Consider the following 15,988-nt stretch of genomic DNA (forward strand, 5'->3'; position numbering starts at 1 on the left):
CGGGTTTTGGGACTTTGGTTTGCAGATTTCTTTTGTTTTCTTTATTAATAAAAACGTTTCGTGACAAAACGTGGCATTCCTAAAAGAATAAATAAACACCATGCGACGCAGCCGTATCCCGCGGTTAAAAACTCGCCGATTGCGGCAACCGGTGGCTTCTCGCCGTCCTTTCTCAGGTTTGTCCCCAACTCATCCTCCCTACTCTTCTCTTTTGGGATTGTTTCATCTTTTCCAAGCTCTGTTCTCTCTTTCTGTGTTTGTTCTTTTTGAAATCTGATCTTCTGAATGTTGAAGGGGGGCGATGAAGTCCTTCCTCTTCTCTTTGGGTGCTTCATCAGTTTCTCTCACTCGGTTGTTCTGCCTTTCTGAAAACTTGGATTTCTATCTAGGGCTCTGGTTTCAATGCATCCTTCTGCATTGATTTTACGTTTTTTTTTTTTTTTAATTCCCGCCACAATTTACCAAAAACCCGCGATCTTTTTTTTTTTATTTTTTTTTATTTTCTCTCTCTCTATTTAATTTGTTTGTATAATATTCAATTCGAACTGTGACGCTTGTTTTAGTGTAGAAATTTCATGAACTCAATGGAAGGGGAGTACTTGAGATTTTTCATCTCCTTGATTTTTGGGGAAATATGTTGAAATAACAGAACGTTCTCTGTAATTTCTGATAGTGATGAGCTTATTTTCGATTTATTGATGGGCAAATGAGGGCTGGGGTTCCCATATCCTTTTTACTTCTCGGTCATTTGTGTCTACTCTTGATGGCCATTGAACTTATAATAAAAGTAAGGATATCTTTTTCTATCGAGAAAATTATTTGGTGTGTTGTGTATTTCTATAATATATCCAATGGATGCTGCAGAAAGATGGGGAGGTTTGATTACTTACCAAAATGTTAGTACTACTCTTTGGATTGATGTATAAACTGAGTATGGAATTTACAGTGTAGTAGTACTATTCTGGGTTGGAGGAGTCTAGGAGGCTCTTAAAATTCTCTATCCTTGATTGAAATTCAAATTCCGGTGACAGATAAGGTTCTGACTCTGCTGGAGCGGTCCATAAACAACAAGATCTTGTATACACTCCTGAAAGTATGCCCGTAGTTCAAAATTTGTATGATGCTTGCAAGGCATCATTTTCTACCAGTGTTCCGGTGTCAGAAGAGGCTCTGCAGAGGGTCATTACTCTCTTAGGTGTGTGCAAATAAGTAAGCTTATTTTCTTGATAAGTCTTTTTCGTACAAAATTTCACTCAATAAGCTGTTTTTTTTAGGATGCATCGCATATCTTTATGAGTTTGTACAATTCTGTTTCAGATGAACTGAAGCCATCTAATGTGGGTCTCGAACGAGAGTCGCAGTTAGCTCGTGGTTGGAAAGGTTCACTGAATGTTACTAATGGGAAGAAAGGTCGAAAGGGCGTACACCAATATCCACCAACTATACAATATCTACACTTGCATGAATGTGATAGATTCTCGGTAAATGATCGCATTGATATGTTAATTCTGGTTATTCCCCACCCCCTGCTCCAATTTTAGTGCCATCTCTCGAAGGAACTATTTCTCGTTGTGTGCAGATCGGAATCTTTTGCATGCCTCCAGGTTCTATCATTCCACTTCATAATCATCCTGGAATGACTGTATTGAGCAAGCTTCTATATGGTGCATTACATGTACGATCATATGACTGGCTTGATCTACCTGAGTTCATAGATCTTTCTCAAGGTATTTCTTTCTCATCCATGGAACCCGCCTCAAGCTTGATAGAAGCCCAGTTCTAGTTTTTTGTGAGATCAGAAAATTAAGAATTTATTAGTGCTTATGTAATGAATTGTCAAGCAGTGCTATTATTATTGACTTTTTGATTAGAGACATTTGCATTGATGATTGAAATTTACGATGTTTACAAAGGACCTTCCCAATTTACCATGAGTGAATCTATAACTATAGGAAGTAGAAATATTAGACCGTTTACACCTAGATATAGCTTGGTAAACAACATTGTCGAAGAATTTTGTATAAGTCTTGTGTCTTTTTCGTAAGTATTCTTTGATTTCTTTCTTTCCAAATATTCCAAAAGAAAGCCATGATGAGGTTTTTCCATAGTAGGGCTTTTGCATTCTTGAAAGGGTGGTACGTTAAGGCCATATCCAATAGATCCTTTACCTCCCTAGGAAATGTGAGATATCATCCGAATATATTGAGAATTGTTGTCCAGAAATTCTGAGTGTATATGCATTGCATACATAAATAGTTTTGTGATTTGTTTTTTTTTTCCATAATGGACACCAATTTGGAAATAGAATTATGGAGGCCATTTTTTCTTTTTTAATATTTTCACTCGTGCTAATGGCTTTATGCGCTATTTTCCAAACGAAGAACTTCACCTTTTTTAGATGATGAACCTTCGAGCTTGACACCCTTTAGCAATTCTGGGAGTGTGCATTTCGGCTAAAAGGACCCTGATGGAGCTGCAAGTTTTTGTTTAGCGCTAAGGCTAGTTAGTAGAGGAAGTTTAGTGGGAATCTTATGTATCATCATAGCACAACGCTTTCCATCTTTTCACCCTGAGGACAAGGTAAAAGATTGGGCAGGAAGTACTTTTAGGATACATATCCTCCCATACGTTTTATGTATGGTATGAGGGAGGCATGAGGTAAAGTGCATAAAGCGAGTTGTTAGAGGGAATATTTCGTGATTTGGGAGGGTGAAGGTAGCTACTCAGACATCCCGAATACATATCCTCCCATACGTTTTATGTATGGTAGAATTTCATGCAATTGTCTGCATTGTTTATCGTAATTGTTTTTGCTCTAAACATCTGCCCTGGGAAGAAAGAAAGAAATTGCTTGAGTTGAAGAATCTTTTCCTCATTCCGTGAATAGCATTTGATGTAGTGATATATTTGAAATGATCCATTTTTGGGACGAATGTGAAACCGTTAATTTTTCCGGGCTTGGTTATTTTGTTCACTTTCCTCTCTTTGAGTAAAAGTTTCAGTATAAAATTTTAATTGAGTTGTATTCCTCAGCCAGACCTGCAAAACTTGTTAGGGACTGTGAGATGATTGCACCTTGTGGAACTACAATTCTTTATCCAGATCGAGGTGGCAACATTCATCGCTTCAAAGCCATAACTCCCTGCGCAATCTTCGACATTCTTTCACCGCCTTACTCGTCCGCCGATGGGCGACACTGCTCTTATTTCCGGAGGTCACCTAGGAGAGAGATTTCAGGTATCATCTGTTCCCTCTTGATTTCTTTTTTGCTTCTACTTCTACATATAATCATCTCCGTTTTCATCCCATCCAAAAGGTCTTGACCAACTGTGTGGAACTGAAACTGATCCTTCAGAAGTTACTTGGTTGGACGAGATTCAGCCACCTGAAAACTTCGTGGTCCGGCGGGGCCTGTACAAAGGCCCCATTATTAGACAATGGAGTTAATACTGTAGAGCATGATTTAGTGGGATTGGCTCGAAAAAACAACGAACCATCCAGTTAAACTACACCAGCGATTCTTAACTGGTTCAATAATTGTATGTTAAGAATACTGAGGAGGGATTCTTGTTCGATGTAATTGAATTGTATAATTGTAAGTTAGAAAAAGACTGAATAATTAATGAAAAATGTCTGTGGTAGAAGATTGGAACGCTGGATTTGACTTTGATATCAATCAATTAATGTGATTAAATTTGAATTGCACTCAGCCTAATGCATAATAATAAAGATTGGAGTAGCGTTAGGGTAGGTAGGATTAGGAGTTAACAGTAGCTTGGATGAATAATGATATGCCATCTTTACTCTGAGGAAGAAGAACAGCTCTATCTATCTGTATCATCTGAAAACAAGACTATATCTTCACATTTATGGTAAAGATTCAATAAAATCCAGATTTAAAAGCCATCCCATTTCATAGGGTGCAGTTGCATATCCTTTTCATACCAAACTAGGGAAAACTTCCAGCCTTCTGTACCCAAAATTTTACGGTGAAACAGAGTATGAAGGGTTCTGGTTCTTATCCGGGATTTGAAGTGAAACAGAGCATTCAATTCTTTTAGATTCTGTTCTTAATTTTTTTCTTCCGGAGATCAGGTCTTCCAATTAAAATAAGCTTACTTGGATACATTAACAGCCGCCAATATTAACTTTCTATCTTGCTTACTTGTGTAGTTTTTGTAACAAGAGAGGGTTTGTGTTCATTAAAGATTTGAAATTTCACCAACATTCAACAAGAAATATAGTTGAATAAACGAATAAAGGATGTGAACTAAACTTGACGAAAGCTTTATGTCGATCTTTCTCTTAATAATGAAAAGAACTATTTTACTTTGTCAATTATTCAAATGTCATTATCCATAGTAATCATATGGCTATTAATGTGAAATCCCACGTTGGTTGGAGAGGAAAACGAAACATTTTAAAAACTTCAAGGAGAAGTTCAAAAGTGACCATATCTACTAACGACCTACTAATAGAATGAATGAATCAGTCAAACGTGAATTTTAAAAACTTCAAGGAGAAGTTCAAAAGTGACCATATCTACTAACGACCTACTAATAGAATGAATGAATCAGTCAAACGTGAACCGTGCTCATTCTTCACTGAAAGTTAAAAAACTGGAAAATGGAAAATCTGAAAGCATCCGAAGAACATAAGAACACAAATAATTAGGTGACCAAATAATTCAAACTTAACACACTGTTATTCCTAAGGATAGAATCATTCCAATGTGCTTTATCTGAGTTAAATAAAATCATGAATCAACCAAGCTCTCAGTAATTTCATATCATAGATCATAGGAATTGACATTCCTTGAACCTGTAAAAGAATAGCAAGTTTTAGGCGTCCACTTTTGAGGTAGATTAGTATCCTAATTAAGCACTCCATTGGAAATTATTCGGCCAATTAACCTACCTATATTGATATATGCCCACAAGCTCTTAAACCCATTATAACTTTGCCACTTTCTAACCAAACAACTTACATGATACACAAATAATAGAAACCAGTAATTAAATAACACCTCCTGATGTTCCACATGGATTTTGATGCATTTTCTTAGCCAAAAAGTAGAACCCACATGCTACCTACAATTCATCTCACAAACCCACACACTAGCAATTCTCATAGATATATGTGTGTGTGTGTGTGTGATAGCATTATGGTACTCACAAGAGTAGCATAAATAATGCGAATTTGCAGAATTATGTAAGGAATAGTTGCAGCTTGTTAGTGGGAAGAATTAATTTAGGGACCCATTTAGTTCTACTTCGCCCCCCTCCAATTATTGGCATAGAAACAGGTGCATATAATAATTAGTCAATCGGGTAGGTAATGAAGGGGCCATGTTTGCCTTCTCAGTAATCAACTCACTCGTGTGGATGAGATAATACCTCGTTTATATTAAGATTAGATTAGATTATGCAATATAATTGTGTTTTTGTTCGTCAAAGGTAGATGGAACAAGCCATTACTTGTGATTAGTGAAGTTAATGTGTGAGATCTCACATCGGTTCAAGAGAAGAACGAAGTCTTGTTTATAAAGGTGTGAAAACTTCTCCTTAGTAGCACATGTTTTAAAAATCTTGTGGAGAAGACCGACAAAGAGAACAATATCTACTCGCAGTGGACTTAGACCAAAACGAATTATTGTTAGTTTTTGTTGGTGTGGGGGAGTTGGGAGTTGGGTTTGTACACAGGAAACCAATAAATAAGCTAAGCTTGGGTTATTTATTATACAGATACGTGAGGAAGGAGAAAGAAGAAGAATAAGTGTGCGAAGAAATGGAGTAAATGCATGAGTTTATAGATATCAATTCATTCTTTTTCCAACGTCACATTACACAACATATTGACATAATTGTAAGCTACGAACCCCTAAAAATCCCACCTTTTCTTCTGTTTCCTGCTTTTATGTCCAATTCTGGAGGCAGCTAATGCTTATTTGCATCATACGTATAGGGAAGCCGTGGCCTTGAATCTTGATATATTGTGAAGGACAAAGGTCCTAGCTACAAGGCACTCAGTCAATTAAGGTGTGAGATACAGAGAAAAGAGCAGTAGTGACGTGAGTGTTTTTGAACAGTTTTTGTGGAAATTAAACCCATTGGATAGCATTATTGGATTATTATTCGGTTCCAAAAAAATGGTAATTTCTTGCTTTTTTGGCACTAAAAATGTGCATGAATCAGAGTCCAAGAATATATAACTCATTACATTATTACAAACAAACGTATATCCAACAAACTTTTAGATCAATATACTCTCCTTCTCTCTCTCTGTTTCTCCCTATAAAGATCAGTTGAGGCAGTCAATTGGAAGTGAGTTCAGATCTTGGTCTCAAATGGTTTGTATATGTTTTACAAAATGAAGATCAAAACCTTTATGCATATCTATGTCTCTCTTTCTGCTGATCTTTTTGGCTTTTCTTGTTTCAGTATCCCAGAAACTTGTTGTTGAATTTTCGAGACCGACGGAGACGGAGTCGGACCGATGAAGGCGTAGCCGAAGAGAAGTTGAACCCATTGACCTCATCAAGAAAGTGGTCATTGTTTGATTTGAACGAGGAGGCCAGAGTTGAAGATGGTGATCATAACATTAGTGTAGAAGTTGAGCAAAATGAAGAAAGAAAGCATGGACGAAGTTCAACAAAGCATAATAACAATGAGAATACAAATAACTCATCAAGAGAAGAAGGAAATGGAGGAAGAAGAAGAAGAAGAACAGCAGTGAGACAGTATGTTAGATCTAAAGTGCCTCGCCTGCGTTGGACTCCTGAGCTTCATCTCAACTTTGTTCATGCCGTTCAAAGGCTCGGTGGCCAAGAGAGTAATAACAATCATTATTCCTTCTTTTCAACTAAGTTATAATAAACTTCAATTTGTTATAATAATCTATGATTGTAGGAGCAACACCCAAGTTGGTTCTTCAGCTGATGAATGTAAAAGGACTTAGCATTGCCCATGTCAAAAGCCATTTACAGGTACTGATCTGTTTTTCATAATTTGATGAGTTTTTTCGCTCTCGAGAACACTAACTGACCACATAGGACGCATTGAATTTTCAGATGTATAGAAGCAAGAAGCTTGACCAAACAGGGCAAGGTACAAATAAGCATAAGCAACTGTTCATAATTCAATATCATAAAGTGGTTATGCAACTTTGTTTGTTTTTGTCCGTAATAGTTATAGGAGAAGCATGGGCAGGTGGGGTGATGCAAGGAGGTGGGGGATACTACAACAACAACAACAACAACAAGAATGGCGGCAGGGTGAGCCACCATTATTCTCGTTGGCACTTCCATATCCAGTTTGGAAGTGTTGCAAAACTGTTACCCTCAAACTCACCCTATGATCCAACGAGTTGTCATGCAAAGACAAGGCAGCTGAGGAGACCAAATCATTGTTGGGAACCAGAGCTGGAGCTAGGACTGAGGCAGACAACAACAACAACAAAGAGTATTAGTAGTAGTAGTAGTGATAAAGAGAGTTGGGGATGTGGCTTACGGATTACCACTGACCTTTCCCTTTCTTGAAGCTAAGGCCACAGGCTGATTATAGAATAATGTGGTCTCTTATTGCAAAAAATCAGTGATAATTGAGGTCTCTGGTTGTTTGAGTTTGGGGCCATTGGCATTGCCATTCATTGCATTACATAACAAAAAGCACACATCTATTCTGCCACCAAACAAGTAACGCGCTTTCATTTTCTGTAACATGAAAACATGATAATTTCTTAGGAAGTACCAAAATCTTTCCCTTTTTCTTGCTCTTTGAATGTCCGGACACCGGTGGGACGGTTCGAGTCCAGAGATTGCTGGAATCGTCCCAAGGAGTCGCGACGAACAGGGTTGTACACTCCGTCGCCGGTGTCGAAGGCGATGTGCTCTGATATAGGACCGGCGGGATTGAGATCGAGGACGTGAAGTCGACCATTGCCGAGAATTCCGAAATTTTGGGCGGTGGCGACGGCGGTGCGGGATTCGTAGAAGGGGATGAACTTGACGGAGTAGCCGTTGAATGGGTCTTAAAGACGGGCATAGTTAGATAGAACTCGGGTTCGAAACTCAGCTCAGTCTCGGTTTGTTGGTAGCTGCACATCTTTTTATCTGCCACAAGTTGCACTCCCTTTCCATAATTAGTACTCAAATTATTATCTCTATAAATAAATAAAAAATTATTATAAGTTTCTTAGATTTAGTTTACAATGATTATATATATAAATATATAAAAGTTGTCTCTAACACGTGTATTTTATACATGTGACCACTCGAACCGAGAGGAGATTTTCCGTCGAGAAATAGGGGAGGGAGTGGAGAATACTTTTTACCCATAAGATAATGGGACTGAGGGTGTGACTATATTTCCCGTCTTGTCTCCATCCTCGCCCAATTTCCCATCTCGCATGTCCCTCACTTCGTTTAATATAAATATATTTTCAACACATATTAATATATATATGTATATACACTTTTTTTTATTATTATATTAAAAAATTAATTAATTAAATTTAAGACTATAACGGTAATATTTAAACTAAAAGCTATGTCCTAGGTTTATTAAAATTGCTTGTAGGTTGTAATATTGGTTTATTATAATTTTTTTTTACAATTTTTTAATTAAAAATATATTGAAAAATGAAAACTTTAAAATAATAATTTTTTTTTTAATAATATATATGAAAAAAGGCATCATTACCCAATTTTATGAAAAAAATGAATAGAAATGAAAAATGAAATAGGTGGCAGAGATGGAGACATAAAATAGTTTTTCAATTCTTATTCTACTCCGTAGAGAAATTTGAGTACGATTCAATTTAATTATTTTAAAGTTTGTAATTATAAATATATATATATATATATATATTATTAACATTTAATGAATTTGGCTATGTTATACATGGATAAAGTTAATAGTGAGTAATATTGGGACATATTTTGTAGGGCGGGAGTTTGGAGTGAGACTTAACTGGGCCTAGTGGTGACATATGTAATCTTCACTACAAGTCCAATGGACTCAAATATACGTATAGTGAACTAAGAAAAGGGAATTATTGTAATACTTTTGAGGGTAAAAAGGGAAGAAGAAAAGGTGTTGGAGGGACCCCTCTTCTCTATTCATACCACAAATTCACATGCTGCCCACTAACAAAATGGGCGGGGCATATGGCTGATGGGACATTAACCCAAAATCAAAACTTCAATTCTCCATATTTAAATTAGAATGAAGAGAATGAATGACAATGAGAAGAAGCTTTATGGTACAAATTCAATGTCCAAAATAACATGTTTTATTAGCATGATTAGTTTGGTTTGAGTTCTCAAATGGGTGTACACACAAAAGAAATGGAGTAGATACAACCACTCCACTAAACCCAACTCAAAACAAAGGATATGTAAAAGCTTAGGGATTGTTGGGAGTGAGTCCAACAAACCCACGAGAGCTTATGTTCAAAGTGCTTCTCAGAGCTATCTGAGGGACCCTATATTCACTTGGAACATCACCCGATTGGGTGTGTGATGGAGGATCCAAAGGGGAAAGAACGGTGGAAACGCCCCATTATTAATCCCATCAATTTCATCCAAACCCCATAAGAATAAAAAGAAAGAAACTTTCTCTCTTCATACATACACAACACACAAACGCACACTTTTGAGATGTAAATTATAATATATATATACAGAGCCATGATTGGTTACACAAATTTTTGGAACCCAAAAGACCCCTTTCATCTCTTCTTATTCTTCTCTCTTTATGACAAACCACCACTTCCGATCACAAACCAAAGCATCCATTTAAACTCGGCGCCTATGAAGAACGCCATTCGATGCTGCATCTCCTGCATATTCCCATGTGGGTCTCTCGACGTTATCAGAATCGTCCATTGCAACGGCCACGTGGAGGAGATCGCCGGCTCAATCCGGGCCAGTGATATCATGAAGGCCAATCCTAAACACGTCCTCAAAAAACCCTCCTCCCCCTCCGACCACGGTGTGGTCCCCAAGATCGTGATCCTCCCGCCGGACGCCGAGCTCCAACGTGGAAAAATTTACTTTCTCATGCCCCTTCCTCCATCCCCAGAAAAGACCCGGTCCAAGAAGAAGAAGAGGGAAGCACCGGGAACCGATGTCGGTTCGGGTATATCCGTGACGAATTTGGTGGTTTCGGATCGGTACCTGAGTGATATACTGTCGGAGAAATTGTCGACGGGTCAGAAGGATAAACGGCGGGGGCGTGTCGGAGTGTGGAGGCCTCATTTAGAGAGCATTTCCGAGTTCCCACCTGATCTTTAAACTGGAAATTCAGCTTGTTCATTCGCCAAGGGGGTTTTTTTTTCCTTCCCGAAATTGTTTAATTTTCTTAAATTTCTTTAAAAAAAAATCAAAATCTCTCCGTTTGATCATGATGAATATATATATATATATATATGTGTGTGTGTGTGTGTGTGTATAAATGAAGATCAGGCAATGGAGGATGTAAATTTGGAGGGGTTGAGATGAGAGGATGCAAATATGTGTTTGCGTTTGTATCACAATTTCAGTATAATTCTTTTTCTTTTCTTTTTATTTCTTTTTATGCTTTTTTTTTTTTAATAAGCATCATAAAAAAAAATTTAGAAAGGATAAAATTAAGCAATTTAAATTACAAGAAATCACTTAAAACAGTCTTGGTTGGATGATGTCATAGATAATATTTTAAACTTTATTTGCAATTCTATGAAGAATGAAAATTGAAAATATTTATGAATTACGAGAATATATTCCCTTTTAAATTTGTTTATGAAGTAATTAAAAGAAAAATATGAAAAATGAGTACAAATTTGGGTTAAATGAGTATATAATATTAGTTATGGGAAGGTAAAGTAAAAAATAAAATAAAAAATAAAAAATTGGTGGATAAAGAAAGAGGGAAAGGAAATGATAGTCCCCACATAGCTTTCAAAATTCCACAATAGAATAATGCAAAGTGTTAATAATAATAAAAATAATAATAAAATGGTCGTGTTCTTCTCCCGATATGATTATTAGGAGGCATGAGAGATTGGGAAATTGAAATCCTGTAAAGTTGCATACAGTTTGGATTAGATATCACATCCCTCCCAACAACTCATATTGGCCCCTCCTAATAATTACCTCTCCTTTTTCTTTTTTAAATTTTTTTTAAAATATATAAATTTGATCTTGAATGAAATGTGAAATAAGAATGAAATGTGAAATAAGAATGAAATGTGTTGGGAGAGAAAAGTTGTATATACTTTGTGTGTAAAGTTGAGGAAGAAGAAAAGTAACGTGGATATTTATCTAATTTTGAACATTTATTTTAAAAGTAAGTGTTTTTGCGGCTGAGAATAATATGGGTATGGAAAAGAGGAGGAAAAAAATTAAATTTAAAAAATATATATATAATGTCGAGGCTCCCCTCCTAGTCCTATACACAACTCCCCCCTGATTGGTATGGTAAAGTGTCACTATCTAAGTCTTTATCTTTGCTTTCGCCTTTTTAATATCATCAATCTCACATTATTATTTACTTTTCTAATATTTTCCCCTCCAACATAATGCAATCACACAAATGCCCTATTCTCAATCTTCTCCTCGTCATTTTTATATATATTCATCCTTCAAAAATATTTCGTGTCTTTGCGATAAAAAAGTTTTTTAGCAAAAAAATAATAATAGATGGAGTTAATAAAATTTGAGTTTGTCAAAAGATTTCATCATTCCAGTAATTTTATCTATTCGAAAAAGGGAACATACTTTTTGATTTCATAAGATTGAATATCTTGCCTTTTAATGTTCATATCTGTTCAGTCTTCATAAAGTTGGGAGGAATTTATTCATAAAATTTCTCAATCATTAAACTTTGTACTCGAAAATAGAATAATATACATCGAACTCTGATTTCTTTTTTTATTAATCGACTATGGTCTATGGACGTGTCTATTTTATTTTCGAATTAAATTATGATTTTAATTATACAAAACAAATATTGGAGTTAAATTATTATGAAATAAATGTTATATGAAATGTTTTTAAAGAAAGTGTAATATTTTATAACAAATTCTTAAATTATTATGAACTAGTTGAATCCAAGGAGGAGGAGGGATGGGACGGGAGTCGGATCCAAAGAAAAGGAAGGTCCAGGCCCAACCGGAACTAGGGGTTGACCTTCGGTGGAGAAGAAGATGGCCTTCTGTCACCCACATCGGACTCGGACTCGGACTCGGACACGGACTCGGACTCCGACCGAATCTCCCCTAATATGAAATAATAATAACGCCATTACCCAACGACATGCAGCAGTTGTCAATTATTTGAATTTTTATGTTTCAATTCTCAAGTATGATAAGATCAAGCCGAGCCAACCCTAGCCGAGCCGTTCCCTCACCGTCAACTTCAACCGTCATGCAACCCAAAGCCATTGCCATTGATGCTAAACGGCTCCCCCCCTCTCCCGGCCCGGTGACTTCAACGGCTCGACCGTACCGTATTACTCACTCTCCCCCCGACACATTCGGCTCACGCGTCCGGCACTTCGTCGCCGACGCAACCTCTTTAACCTCTAACCCTTAACCCTTTACCCCTTAACCCTACCAACTCCCTTCTCTCTTCCACCCCCGATCCCGTTCCCGATCCCGATCCCGACTACCCAAATCTCAAATCACCGATCACGTGCCGTATTATTATTTCCGTCGCCTCCGCCGCCGCCGCTCCCTATGGGCGACTTGAACGATTCCTTGACACCGTCGTCGGGCCACTCCCGGCCCATGCCCGTTCGTGAAGACTGCTGGAGCGAGGAGGCCACCTCCACTCTCGTCGACGTTTGGGGCCGCCGTTTTGTCGAGCTCAACCGGGGGAATCTTCGCCAGAAAGATTGGCAAGATGTGGCTGAAGCCGTCAATGCCCTCCATGGCCACTCCAAGAAGACTCACCGTACTGACGTCCAGTGCAAAAACCGAATCGATACCATTAAGAAGAAGTACAAGATCGAGAAGGCTAGAGTATCCGCTTCCAACGGATCTGTAACCTCGTCTTGGCCCTTCTACGATCGCCTCGATGGTCTGATTGGATCCAATTTTTCTCAGAAGAAGCCATCCACCTCGATGTCTCAATCTCCGCCGATGGCTCGTCCTCTCTCCTACCGGAAAGCGCCGTCTTCGGGGACTGCAAATGCGGTTTCTGTGGCCATTCCGCAGAAGCGCCCATTGGCGGCAGTGGATGATGGGTTTTTTCGCAGGAATTATTCGGCCATGGCTGCCGCGGCTGCTGCTACAGAAGCAGCGGAGGACGAGGAAGAGGAGGAGGCGGAAGCAGAGGCGGAGGAGAGGGGAAGTGAGGATGAGGAGGGAGAAGGAGAGGGCATGAGAAGGTTGGCCAAAGCAATAGGGAGGTTTGGGAAGATGTATGAAAGAGTGGAAGCAGAGAAGTTGAGGCAGATGGTGGAATTGGAGAAGCAGAGGATGCAGTTTGCAAAGGACTTGGAGGTTCAGCGTATGCAGATGTTTACGGAAACTCAAGTTCAGCTCGAGAGGATCAAGCGCGGGAAGAAATCGGGTTCCAATGGTAAGAAAAATCTCCAATTCTTTTTATTTTTGCCTTTCTTTAATTGTGGGTTCTGGGTTACTCTGTAAAATGAAGAACTTGCCATTCATTAGAGCTTTAAAAATGATTTTTTTTTTGAAGTGTAAATACTAATGTAATTACATTCTGTCCACCCATCAGATGCCTTGCTCTTAACCACTACTCTTTTGTACTTCTTTAATATGTTTGATGTGAAGGATTAAAGTTACACTCGGTACTTGCTGCATCTATTACTCAATATTTAGACCTCTTAGAATATGCATGAGGCTGATATGATCTGCACTTTTGCTTGTATACTGTCGAAGTTTGAAGTTCGTTTTGAAGGGATCTGCTGTTTGAAGCTCTTCTTGTTTCCTACGTCAAGTATTCGTGAGAAGTAACAGAGTCAACTTCTGGAGTTTTACCAACGTTGTTTCTAATTGCATTAGGATTTAACCCTTTGAAGATACATACCCTTTAATGATGATGTCTAATAGGAATGGTCTTCTTTGAAGAGGTTATTCATTTTTGTTATTTACTTTTGCTTTTGGTTTCCCCTGATTCGCTTTGTCAAATATGTGCTATGTGCTAGTGGTGGACTGTTGTTGATTTGGGAAATCTATGAACTCATGGAGAGTCTAAACTGCTTTTCTCTATGTGTCAATTCATCCCTGATCCTTCACAGAGCACGCCCCTCTGTTCATCTCCTTATTATTCCAATTATAAACAAGTATTTGAGGAGTTATTTAGGTAGGTAAGAGGCTAAATAACCAATTATTTTACCCCAAATGAGAAATTACTACCAATTGCTTGTACTAGGAACTAAAAAATGGAGATCATCAAACTGCTGTCTTTCCCGCTTCCAATTTTCTTCTATGGTGTTTCTCTACTGATGAAGATTGTAGGAAGCATTTGGTATCATAAGTAGCAACTTATATGCATTACCAGTGTGTATTATTAACTGATCATTCTTATTTTGCTTCATTTGTTAGATCATGTTTAGAGATGAAGGAAAACATTCTTTGTTATACAAGAGACAAACTGATTCAGGGAAAGTCTGTATGCTTAATTTCGGATCTTTATAAAATCTTGGTTATGAGAAATAGGAGAAGCTTAAGGGATAGATTCACATGCAGGGCAGGTATATGGGTTTGATCCCCCACCCAAACCAAAGCCATTAATCACCGAGGACTTTCAGTGTTCCATTAGTCTTGCTTACTGGAAGCCTTTTAGGTTATGATGCCCCCTCTCCCTTTTGATGTTGTCTTTGCCTCCTTTTGCTGCTTGCATATTGTTCTTTGCTTGAATATAGAATCGGCATGCTTGATGAATAGTTGGCCTTTTTGGAATGCATTACTTTTGGAGACTTTTCCTTCCTTTTTTTTCTTTTTTTTTTTCTTTTAGTCAACTTATGTTTGGTCTAATAACTATGAATACAGCCAAATATGCTCCAAGTTATATTCCTGTCTAAAGTTGTAAGATAAAAGGACATCAAATTTCTCTCTCTGTGCTGTCTGTTCTGGAAGAATTTGTAAAACTATTCTATCAGATTGTTTAGAATATAAATCACTCGGGGATCAACAATGTAACAGCCAAAGCCCACTGCTAGTCGATATTATTCTTTTTGGGCTTACCCTTTCTAGTTTCTCCTCAAAGTTTTTAAAACGCATCTGCAAGAGATAGGTTTACCCATTCTTGTAAAGTTTAAAGAGGATAATATCTGGTAGCGGTAGGCTTAGGCTGTTACAGACAGACTTGAACAAGTTTTTCAAAACTTGTCCGGTAGGATGCCTCAAACTCAGCTGTTTGATAAACTGTAGTATGCCTCAAACTCAGCTGTTTGATAAACTGTAGTAGTGCATTGTATTGGAAGGTGGTCATGAGAAGCAGCAAGGTGAAGTAAGAATGGTTTAAAATGTCTCAGATTGCAAGTTCCATTCTGATGTTTATTATTAACATTTGTGGTGTGTATGGAATTCTTACTTTGGCATAAGATGTTATTTGTTTCTCATTTGCGTACATGTTGGTTGCAATTTTGCAGACATCTATGGTTAGTGACATATGGCAGTGTTGGAACGTTGTATGGAAGCATTCAACTTTTGTCTGTGTCCTTCCCCGAGTACATATTATTGCAGCCAGCTGATATATGGGTATAAGTGAACCGCTAAAGCAGATTGTTAGAGCTATCTTAATATTCTTATAGTGTTCTTAGCTCGTCTTTTTCTTCTTTTTTGATTGAATAGAAAAGGAACCTGAATTCGGAAGCAGGCTGGACCTGTATTTAGTCCCCAATGTATTCAAGTTAGCTGTAATATTGTCAGATTTTTCTTATAAAATTTTAAATGCCATTGTAGTTACTAATATATTGTTTTATCCTGTTGCTTTAAAATTTAAATTAATAGTTTTTTAAGTTCAATTTTGAATTCA

At 37.6% G+C, this 15,988-nt stretch overlaps 4 protein-coding genes across 6 annotated transcripts; all 4 read left to right on the forward strand.

The window, feature by feature from the left end:
* The first annotated feature begins 86 nt into the window (after nucleotides 1-86).
* LOC111433333 (plant cysteine oxidase 4-like) lies at nucleotides 87-3,659 on the forward strand. 2 transcript variants are annotated; one of them, XM_023070363.1, is made up of 6 exons: nucleotides 87-176; nucleotides 1,032-1,195; nucleotides 1,318-1,481; nucleotides 1,580-1,727; nucleotides 3,034-3,237; nucleotides 3,317-3,659. In XM_023070363.1, the coding sequence occupies exons 2-6, from the start codon at nucleotides 1,096-1,098 to the stop codon at nucleotides 3,445-3,447; spliced, it is 747 nt and encodes a 248-aa protein (XP_022926131.1). In that variant the 5' UTR covers nucleotides 87-176; nucleotides 1,032-1,095; the 3' UTR covers nucleotides 3,448-3,659. The 2 variants fall into 2 exon arrangements, with proteins under 2 accessions (XP_022926131.1, XP_022926132.1); XM_023070364.1 differs by having other exon boundaries at nucleotides 107-176; nucleotides 947-1,195.
* Nucleotides 3,660-6,266: 2,607 nt separating this feature from the next.
* LOC111433231 (myb family transcription factor EFM-like) lies at nucleotides 6,267-7,690 on the forward strand. Its single transcript, XM_023070208.1, has 5 exons — nucleotides 6,267-6,349; nucleotides 6,441-6,831; nucleotides 6,909-6,985; nucleotides 7,070-7,106; nucleotides 7,188-7,690. Exons 1-5 carry the CDS (start codon nucleotides 6,347-6,349, stop codon nucleotides 7,535-7,537), a joined length of 858 nt encoding a protein of 285 aa, XP_022925976.1. The 5' UTR covers nucleotides 6,267-6,346; the 3' UTR covers nucleotides 7,538-7,690.
* Nucleotides 7,691-9,628: 1,938 nt separating this feature from the next.
* LOC111433184 lies at nucleotides 9,629-10,372 on the forward strand. The gene has a single exon (XM_023070142.1). The coding sequence runs from the start codon at nucleotides 9,689-9,691 to the stop codon at nucleotides 10,292-10,294; it is 606 nt and encodes a 201-aa protein (XP_022925910.1). The 5' UTR covers nucleotides 9,629-9,688; the 3' UTR covers nucleotides 10,295-10,372.
* A 1,920-nt stretch (nucleotides 10,373-12,292) lies between these two features.
* On the forward strand, nucleotides 12,293-15,931 carry LOC111433072 (trihelix transcription factor ASIL2-like). 2 transcript variants are annotated; one of them, XM_023069992.1, is made up of 2 exons: nucleotides 12,293-13,564; nucleotides 13,888-15,596. In XM_023069992.1, exons 1-2 carry the CDS (start codon nucleotides 12,718-12,720, stop codon nucleotides 13,890-13,892), a joined length of 852 nt encoding a protein of 283 aa, XP_022925760.1. In that variant the 5' UTR covers nucleotides 12,293-12,717; the 3' UTR covers nucleotides 13,893-15,596. The 2 variants fall into 2 exon arrangements, with proteins under 2 accessions (XP_022925760.1, XP_022925758.1); XM_023069990.1 differs by lacking the exon at nucleotides 13,888-15,596 and adding an exon at nucleotides 15,603-15,931 and having other exon boundaries at nucleotides 12,298-13,564.
* Nucleotides 15,932-15,988: the final 57 nt, after the last annotated feature.

Source organism: Cucurbita moschata, unplaced genomic scaffold (assembly GCF_002738365.1).
Source record: "Cucurbita moschata cultivar Rifu unplaced genomic scaffold, Cmos_1.0 Cmo_Scf00041, whole genome shotgun sequence".
Lineage (NCBI taxonomy): Eukaryota > Viridiplantae > Streptophyta > Magnoliopsida > Cucurbitales > Cucurbitaceae > Cucurbita > Cucurbita moschata.

Bases quoted from the DNA above. Each gene is read 5' to 3' on its own strand.
- LOC111433333 (XM_023070363.1), top strand. From the start codon at position 1,096: ATGCCCGTAGTTCAAAATTTGTATGATGCTTGCAAGGCATCATTTTCT. The intron at 1,196-1,317 runs GTGTGTGCAAAT...ATTCTGTTTCAG, and splicing joins GAGGGTCATTACTCTCTTAG to ATGAACTGAAGCCATCTAAT. The intron at 1,482-1,579 runs GTAAATGATCGC...CGTTGTGTGCAG, and splicing joins ATGAATGTGATAGATTCTCG to ATCGGAATCTTTTGCATGCC.
- LOC111433072 (XM_023069990.1), top strand. From the start codon at position 12,718: ATGGGCGACTTGAACGATTCCTTGACACCGTCGTCGGGCCACTCCCGG.
- LOC111433231 (XM_023070208.1), top strand. The intron at 6,986-7,069 runs GTACTGATCTGT...TTGAATTTTCAG, and splicing joins ATGTCAAAAGCCATTTACAG to ATGTATAGAAGCAAGAAGCT. The intron at 7,107-7,187 runs GTACAAATAAGC...TGTCCGTAATAG, and splicing joins GCTTGACCAAACAGGGCAAG to TTATAGGAGAAGCATGGGCA.
- LOC111433184 (XM_023070142.1), top strand. From the start codon at position 9,689: ATGATTGGTTACACAAATTTTTGGAACCCAAAAGACCCCTTTCATCTC.